At 42.3% G+C, this 10,000-nt stretch overlaps 1 protein-coding gene across 1 annotated transcript in view; it reads right to left on the bottom strand.

Moving 5' to 3' along the window:
- The window catches only part of LOC125295325, a 27,482-nt gene that overhangs the window by 10,287 nt on the left and 7,195 nt on the right, over window positions 1–10,000 (bottom strand). The window contains exons 4-5 of the mRNA XM_048244593.1: window positions 8,371–8,432; window positions 3,368–3,497 (exon numbers count right to left, since the gene is read on the bottom strand). Of these exons, the coding sequence (XP_048100550.1) occupies window positions 3,368–3,497; window positions 8,371–8,432 (192 nt within the window). The remainder of the gene's footprint in view (window positions 1–3,367; window positions 3,498–8,370; window positions 8,433–10,000) is intronic.

A 10,000-nucleotide genomic window follows, 5' to 3' on the forward strand; every position in this document is an offset into this window, starting at 1 on the left:
CATCAATTTAGGAGGGAGATGAATAAAGAATGGGCATGCACAGTGCACACACATTTCTGTGATTATATTGAGTACGTAGCCTAGACCAATTGACCTGTGATTATATTGAGTACGTAGCCTAGACCAATTGACCTGTGATTATATTGAGCACGTAGCCTAGACCAATTGACCTGTGATTATATTGAGTACGTAGCCTAGACCAATTGACCTGTGATGATATTGAGTACGTAGCCTAGACCAATTGACCTGTGATTATATTGAGTACGTAGCCTAGACCAATTGACCTGTGATTATATTGACCACGTAGCCTAGACCAATTGACCTGTGATTATATTGAGTACGTAGCCTAGACCAATTGACCTGTGATGATATTGAGTACGTAGCCTAGACCAATTGACCTGTGATTATATTGAGTACGTAGCCTAGACCAATTGACCTGTCGCTAAGCGCCACCCTTAGAACGCTGATGAGCCAATGACAGTCCAGCCTCAACGGGACTCGGACATTAGCTCGGACAACTCCATAGGAAACAACAGGGGGCAGGCATAAAATTACAAATTAATGGTTATTTATGGAGTTTATTAACTCAAAAAACCCCGACGGATAACCATGGTCAAACGTTTTGCATTGGGGACGTGTAATACTGATAGCCAGTACCCCGAGAGGCTAGAAAACAGGGTATATTTTCATCAAAAGTAGCCTACAGGACGTCTCTCGCGTTTGCAACAGCTCGACGTAATGTAGGCAACTAAGCCAACAACGTGGGCACAGGTTCCCTGTTAAATCCCAAGATGAAAATGCTCATTAACCAACTACTATATTCTTACTACATCAAATATTAACGTAACCTAACATATCTTAGTATCAATCTTCCACTAGCTAGCCAGCTAGCATTAACGTCAGTGGGATTTGCACAGCTACTCGCCACAACTGCATGTCACCTTGTATGTATTCTAAAGTTTTGGATACACCCCTCCATAGCATAATTAAGTCCCTTTTGATAGCTTCTGGAGGAAAGTAAATCCTTTTATCGACCAAAACGTCCTCAAAGCCTGCTTTCATATACTGTCAGCTGCCATTGTCCACAATGTATTTCTAATCAAGTCTGGTTTGTTTGTCCGAGTTTTCACACGGTAACAATGGGGGGCAGGGCTTAGCAACAGGTCAATTGTAATCTGGGTTGTGTTGAAACTGCGATTCAATCCTGCACATGCCTGGACTCGAACCCGCGAAACAGACGCACCTTAGAACGGGAGTCGAGCGTGCTGACAATGGAGCTAAAGGCCCGGGCTATTAGCTTTTGTGTCAGCAGCACTATTGACTTTGTTGGCTCTCCTTCTTCAACAACCCACAATGGCACGCCCCGTGTCGCGCAACTTTAATGCTTTGAATTAAATTTCGAAGCAGTCACGTGGGTGTGTGTGAAACGAAGCTTAGAACGTCACTGATCACGTGATTATCACAAAACAAATCAAGCTCCGATACAAAGCTTCACTCCAAATTGGTTCAAGTCTTCGATACACGCTTCGAAGCAGGGGGTTCATGGGTAACATCACTAAATGGAAGTGCCAACCAGTGGTGGAGGAAGTACTGAAACTCAGTACTTAAGTAAAAGTACAAATACACAGAGAAATATTTACTTTAGTAAAAGTAAAAGTACCACAATGACAAACCTACTTAAGTAAAAGTAAAAAGTACCTGCTTTTAAATGTACTTTAAGTACTAAAAGTAAAAGTATTTGCATAATGATTTATTCTCTTAATATATATATTCTAAAAGGAAAAATCAGTATGGGCTGTGGCATTTTAATTAAGCTAGTTTTAGGTTATACTCGACTAGATAGTTTTAAGTTAATACAATTGTGCTTACCACCTGTGGCCCAGTTTACATTCTGACCTACAATTCTAGAGACTGTAATTCTGGTTATCTACTAGGGTGATCTGCTGAGTAATATCATTCAGCAAAACACGAGAGCCTGAAGTTTAACGGGTAGACAAGGGAAACGTCAGGTGGATCGTAATGCCAATTATGCTGATTGAACAGAAAAGTTGCTGAGAAAGGTGTCTTTATGATTAAGTTCAGTTTCACTTGCGCAGACGATAGACATTGAATGAGCCACGTTACTACCCCCAATTGTAGGCTATGCATCTTTATTTAATCACAAACAATTAAAGAATATTTCCTAATCTGGAAAATGTTTTTCCGCCACCGTTCATTAATAGTCTACCATTCATTTGTGCCATAAATGATCAGGCGCGGTGACAGAAGCATGGGCATAGCCTGTAACTTTGCTGATCCGCGGATAGCAATCTCATCGGAGAGGAGGCCCTAACGCTGCAGATAACAGACAGAGAAAGGCACAGAACACAGTTGCATGTACAGTGTAGCCATGGGTCTGGTGAATATAGCCTACCGAATGCAGATGGCTACAAGCTCACGCTTTGCCTGGTCTAGACTAGAAGCTTATGTTTCTAAGAATGCACGAAGCGCTCCAGAATCTTTGGTAGCAACCCCGGTAAAACAAACGTGTTTGTCAGAGAGAAAAAAAACTGATCATAAAATGTATCGTGAAAAAGGAACGATGGTGTTGTAGAAATGTAGCGGAGTAAAAGTACAGATAATTGCTGTAAAATGTAACGAAGTAAAAGTCAAAAGTATGCACTATAAATTTTACTTAAGTAAAGTACAAATACGTGGAAAATTTACTTAAGTACAGTAACAAAGTATTTGTACTTCGTTACATTCCACCACTGGTGCCAACACAGGTACAGATGCCGGCTCGGGATGACCAATAATGGGCTTTGGCTGGCAGAGTTCTCAAACACGACTGAAACGGGTTTCCCCAGGCTGGATGACGCGGCAGCGGACACAGGTGTGTTGTGGGAGTGTGTAGCTGTGTTTCCATTACAGCTTTGTGCGATATTGTGATTGGTCAGTGCTTCCATTAAGTGATACAATGTGATAAATGATTCGTTGTCTCTTTACTTGTACTCTGCACAATGACGATAAAGTTGAATCTAATAAAATATGCGTTTTATCTTTTTACGAAAAAGATCTCCCAAAAACCTGACCTTTCTCACCTGGCCTGGATGACGTGGCATCGGACACAGGTGTGCTGTGGGGGTGTGTGTGTGTCTCACCTGGCCTGGATGACGTGGCATCGGACACAGGTGTGCTGTGGGGGGGTGTCTCACTTGGCCTGGATGATGTGGCAGCGGAGACAGGTGTGCTGTGGGGGGGGGGGGGTGTCTCACCTGGCCTGGATGACGTGGCAGCGGAGACAGGTGTGCTGTGGGGGGGGGGGTGTCTCACCTGGCCTGATTGACATGGCAGCGTACACAGGTGTGCTGTGGGGGGTGTGTCTCACCTGGCCTGGATGACGTGGCAGCGGAGACAGGTGTGCTGATCCTCTTGCTGTAGCTCCAGCTCCAGGTGGATCTCCCCCTGCACCTCCTCGTCTGGGTCCACCCGCGTCAGGTTCAGCCAGCTGTCCAGTCCTGGACACACACACACCACACACGCACGCACGCACACACACACATGTACATGTAAGCCATTTTTGTCAACTAGTTAACTAGTGAGCCATGTTTGTGTGAACTAGTTAACTAGTGAGGGCCAAAATATGCACACTAGTTAACTAGTGGGTGCCAGAAATGTCTACTAGTTAACTAGTTAAAGCCAAAATGGTCACTTGTTAACATGTAAAGTCCAAAATACCCACTAGTTTACTAGTGAGGGTGTTGTGGTCCTTACTAGTTAACTAGTGGCATGCATATTTTGTTCACTAGTTAACTAGTTACACCTAAAAACACAAACAAGCTGACCGTTTTTGTCCACTAGTTAACTAGTGGAACAATTTAAGTCTCACTAGTTTGCATGTGTGGCAGTGAAGCAGCTCACTAGTTAACTAGTGCGCACAAGACACACACTAGTGGTTGTTTTTGGAGCTATCTAGTTCACTAGTAATGCAAAAGGTACTCTTACTAGTTAACTAGTGACACATTGGCCTTCACTAGTTAACTAGTTGACGTGTTTGGCCTTACTAGTTTACTAGTAATGGAACAGGACATGCTCACTAGTGAGCATATCTGCATTATTAATGCCTTTCACTAGCTTATAGAGGGCATTTTGTTACATGTTAGCTAGTGAAGACAAAACACTGTCCATAATGAACTAGCAGGAGAAAAATGCCCCTCACACTAGTAAACTAGTGGAATTTGAATAAATACACAAACGGCTGGCATTTTGTGCAACTAGTTAACTAGTGGGACATAACATTGGCCACTAGTTAACCACTTGAGCTAGTCTTGCCACATCAGCAATGCTATCATCAATGTTCATGTTACTGAAACGTTTTGTTGCTAGGCAACCATATACAAATGTCTCCAGTTTTATCGCGATTTTCAGACTAATAACTGAAAAACTAAAGATTGTAGACATTAACTGAACGAAGATTACAGCAATACACCACAACTTTGTCACTAGACATGTATGCTCAAACGATCTTAGTTTATAAAAGTTTGCTCTTAGAACAGCCTGGACGAAGTCAGCCATGTTTTCTAGGTTTCTGAGTCCTAAATGGACCAATCAAAACCCTTGTTCCGCCTTCTTAATTTGCATGCAAGTGCGACATTGCACACTAGTTAAGCAGCAGGAGTGCATGTGGGAGACCATGGTTCAATTCTTTAGAAGTGCATGAAGTTTTTTATTTGATCTTTGAGCTTTTAATTACTTTTGAAACCATGTGCAGTTAATGTGTACAATCTTTTGTTTTTCAGTTATTAATCAGAAAAGCGCAACTGAATGGATACATATATGTCTGTGGTTGCCTAGCAACAATAAACAAAGAATAATATTAAAATCGATCCCTTCGATCGAATCTTTGGTGTGGATCACTAAGAGCTCACTTGTTAAAGCATGGGGTTTCCCTGTTATTATTAAAAACCATTTTGACAGAATATGAGATACTGCATACTGCAGGCTCTGCTTTACTATCTATACTGAAGTACCGTTGCAGAGCAGTGTGTCACTTTAGCCACTAGGGGCACCCATCAGGACCTGATCGCGAGGCTATGAACAGTAAATTTACTTTTATACTGGGTGGGATTCTTACATAATACCCAATAGGTGTCTTCTACCCACCCTCTCATTAGAATTTGCATAATAGCCGTTTCAGGCACTAGTTAACTAGTGAGCTGCTTCACTGCCACACATGCAAACTAGTGAGACAATTGTTCCACTAGTTAACTAGTGGACAAAAACGGTCAGCTTGTTTCTCTTTTTAGGTGTAACTAGTTAACTAGTGTACAAAATATACATGCCACTAGTTAACTAGTAAGACCTACAACACCCTCACTAGTAAACTAGAGGGCATTTTTGCCTTTACATGTTAACAAGTGACCATTTTGGCATCTCACTAGTTAACTAGTGGGGCTGAAATGGCCTTCACTAGTTAACTAGTGGGCGTTTTGGAGCACACTAGTAAACTAGTGACACTTTTTGCACCTCACTAGTTAACTAGTCGAATGGAAATTGCCATCACTAATTCACTAGTGGGTGTTTTGGTGCACACTAGTAAACTAGTGACACTTTTTAGACCTCACTAGTTAACTAGTGGGCATTTGTGTCTTCACTAGTTAACTAGTGAGGAGTTTTGCCTTCACTAGTAAACATGTGCACATTTTTGGCTGTCACTAGTTAACTAGTGAGACCCAAAATGCCTTCAACTGAGCTGACTGGTATGCATTTTGGCCTTTACTAGTTAACTAGTGGACATTTCTGGCATTTTTCTCACTAGTTAACTAGTGACCCAAAAGCTAATATGACTGGTATAACTAGTTAACTAGTGGCATTTATGCTGTCACTAGTTAACTAGTGTGCACAAACATGGCTCACTAGTTAACTAGTTGCCAAAAATGGCTTGCATGTTGGCCTGATATCAAGATATCAGAATAAATGCTCAAGCGGAGATTTGACATTCAGTAGTCAGCTAGTAAACATTTTTGTACCTTACTAGTTGACTAGTAAAATATAGAAGTCTTTAAACTAGTTAACTAGTGCACATTTCAGTGTCCACTAGTTAACTAGTGAACATGCTGAGTATTACTAGTTAACTAGTAAGATATGAAACATATGAACTAGTTAACTAGAGAGCATTTTGGCTGTCACTAGTTAACTAGTTCACACAGAAATGGCTCACTAGTTAACTAGTGGACAGAAATGGCTTGCATGTACATGACAATTATGCCTGATATCAAGATATCTGAATAAATGCGCAATCGGCTTGCCATACAGGACAGTTAATACACACCTTAGACTGGACAGGACACAGGACAGTTAATACACACCTTAGACAGGACAGGTGAGCAAACGCACAACAGACAGGACAGTTAATACACAAACACACAACACACAGGGTTCATACACATTTCCACCAGAGAATTTCCATGACTAGTCCATGATTTTTTGACAAATTTCCATGACCTTATATTCCCTAAAACATCAACTAGCCTACACAAATAGAAATCCATTCTTTCAAAACAGTCCATGGGAAATTTGAATTCAAATGAAGGTTTATCTTATTATTTCTAATACATACAAAATGTAGGCCAACACTGACACACCAGCAGGAACATTAGGCTATATCTCAGCCCTACATTTGCAAAGTTGTGCATTTAACTTTATGTGATCGCCTACTGTAGACAAATACCCTCCACACATTGACATCCTGATTAATGTCATAGCCTGATCAATTACTAATCAGCTCTTCTTCAACTCTGTCGGTTCATCATGACCACGTAATTGTGTGTTTAATTCACGCAGCTTTGTAGCGCCGCACACACTGGCTAGTAATATGCAACGCTGAAGCAACAGGGCTGTAGCCTCCCAGTAGGCTACCGTGAACGCAAAATGCCACCCAGCTGCAAACCTGCGCCTACAGAATTCATTGGCACACTCGCTACTGACATGCTGACGGCAATCTTCACAAAATTGACTCTGCAACAGTGAAAGAGATAATCTCAATGCAAACAACATGAAATAGGCTACAACGTCGGTGTGCATGACATTGACTGAAATATTTTCGGTCCTTGCATGACTAAACAACGGATTAAAAATCTAGTACACCAAACGTAAGCTGACAATTAAAAAAAAACCCTGTTTTACTTAAAGTAAAGCTAGACGTGATTAAATTAATAGCCTATTTTCCGGGCAGATCACATATCGTAGGCCTAAAACGTCGAATTTAAAAATGCAACCGAAGACAATTAGGCTTTCCGCCCTCTCCCTACTCCCTTCCACTGTTTGTTTGTGTTGTACGGCAATGGATAAAGCGAGTCGAATGCGTAGAGGGAGGGCAGAGAAACTCCTTTTAGAAAAGGCCGATCTCTGGTCTCCACGCGACAGACACAAGGAAGAATGCAACATGATCTACGGAAACGCCATACATTTCTCAATTGAATTGCAATGGGTCACGCAAATTTCCATGACTTTTCCAAAACTTTCAGGGTGTTTTTTGTTTTCCAAAACTTTTCCAAGCCTGGAAATTGCCATTTTCAAATTCCATAACTTTTCCAGGTTTTTTCAAAACATACGAATCCTGCACACAGGACAGTTAATACACACCTTAGACACCACCACCACCAAACACCACTCTCCCACCACCACCACCAACACCACCAGACACCACACTCTCCCACCACCAACCCCACCACCAGACACCAACCACCACCACCAGACTCCCACCACCAGAACCACCTCCCACCACCACCAGACACCACCACCAGACACCACTCTCCCACCACCAAACACCACCACCACCAAACACCACCAGACACCACCACCACCACCACCAGACACCACACTCTCCCACCACCAACCCCACCACCAGACACCACCACCAGACACCACTCTCCCACCACCAAACACCACCACCACCAAACACCACCACCACCACCAGACACCACCACCACCACCACCACTCTCCCACCACCAACACCACCACCACCACCAACCACCAGACACCTCTCCCACCACCAAACACCACCACCACCACCACCACCACCACCAGACACCACCAGACACCACCCCCACCACCACCACCAGACACCACCACCAGACACCACCCCTCTCTCTCCTGCCCTCTCTCTTGCCCCACACTCTCCTGCCCTCTCTCTCTCTTGCCCCACACTCTCCTGCCCTCTCTCTATTGCCACACACTCTCCTGCCCTCAGCATTACCTAGAGAGAGGTGGTGGTGTGTGTGTGTGGGGGCGTTTGTATGTAGGTGAACCCATCATTACGTAAAGCATACAATACCCACAATACCTTTTGACTGAGCTGCAATACGTAAAGCATACAATACCCACAATACCTTTTGACTGAGCTGCAATGACCTCTTTGGTGAGTGAGATCTTGCCGATCACATCGTCATGGCTACAGTAACCAAACAAACAAAAAGGAGAGAAGAAGAATTTTAATGATTTTAATTATATTAATTATATTAATTTCTGCCTGGTTTTAATGATTTTCAACAGACATTCTGCAATATTACTTTCTACAGTTCCCTAGAGAACCTGACCTCACAAACTGAACATGAAGTTGCAGTGTGTGTGTGTGTGCATGTGCGTGCGTGCGTGCGTGTGTGTGTGCGTGCATGCGTGCGTGTGTGTGTTCACATTGATGAAGCACCCAAAACAGGCCCAAGACCTCTCCTAGATTTTTATCATCTCAGAGGATGACAACTCTGTGCCTAGTTGACTCTTAACTCCTGAACTTTGAACTTTCCCATCATGCATCACCCTGACAAACCAGGGAACATTCACAGGGTGCATATTTAGTGTGTAAAATCTGCTGAGATGGAAAACGTTCCAATACCTACTGTGTCTGAGCTACTACAAGAGATGTTTCCAGAACTTAATGACTTAATGATATCATCGGCCGATATTAGGCATTTTCCAAACTATCGGTATCATACTGTTCATTTTTGGCTTTTTCTCAGTCAAGAAGGTACTGACTTCAATGATAACTCCACATTTCTACTACATAAATGACCCAATTTAAATACACGTTCATCTTCCCAGCAGTGAAACGCTTCTTTAAAAACACTGGACTGGCACAGTGAGTGTAAACTGTTGCATTAAGCATGAAACAAGACTACTGAGCCAACATTAATTCCAAAACACACACTTACTCAGCAGCATTACCCAGTGTTAGCGTGTAGTGTGTTACTCCCTAGTTTCAGTCTTCAATATTTTTTTTTGCATTTCAACAAAGGTTTTTACAACAAGTAAGGAAGTGCATGGTTTACAAAGGCTAAACTTAAAGTAAAAGTAATGTTTTGCTTGCATAGCCCACAATATAGATTGTGCAATGGTGGTTATCAAAAAAAAAGACAATACATTACTTATTTAATTTAAAAAAATACTGTTTAAGAGCCTTTCATTAGGAAACCAGATAGTCAGCCCTATTTAAACACATAATGTCCCACCTTGATCAAAACTTTGTTATGGGGTAAAATTTGACATTGTGTAAATGACTATCAGCCAATATTGGTTAACAGCTTTTGAAATACTCAAATATCTTTATCGGTATCGGCCTTCAAAGTGTTCTAATCATTTAGCCCTAATCTTGATAGCGCCCCGATAGTGTTCTGATCATTTAGCTTGATAGCGCCCCGATAGTGTTCTAATCATTTAGCTTGATAGCGCCCCGATAGTGTTCTAATCATTTAGCCCTAATCTTGATGGCCCGATGGTGTTCTGATCATTTAGCTTGATGGCGCCCGATAGTGTTCTAATCATTTAGCTTGATAGCGCCCCGATAGTGTTCTAATCATTTAGCTTGATGGCCCGATAGTGTTCTAATCATTTAGCCCTAATCTTGATGGCCCGATAGTGTTCTAATCATTTAGCCCTAATCTTGATAGCGCCCCGATAGTGTTCTGATCATTTAGCTTGATAGCGCCCGATAGTGTTCTAATCATTTAGCTTGATAGCGCCCCG

This window comes from Alosa alosa, chromosome 5, assembly GCF_017589495.1.
Source record: "Alosa alosa isolate M-15738 ecotype Scorff River chromosome 5, AALO_Geno_1.1, whole genome shotgun sequence".
In the NCBI taxonomy this organism is placed as follows: Eukaryota; Metazoa; Chordata; class Actinopteri; order Clupeiformes; family Clupeidae; genus Alosa; species Alosa alosa.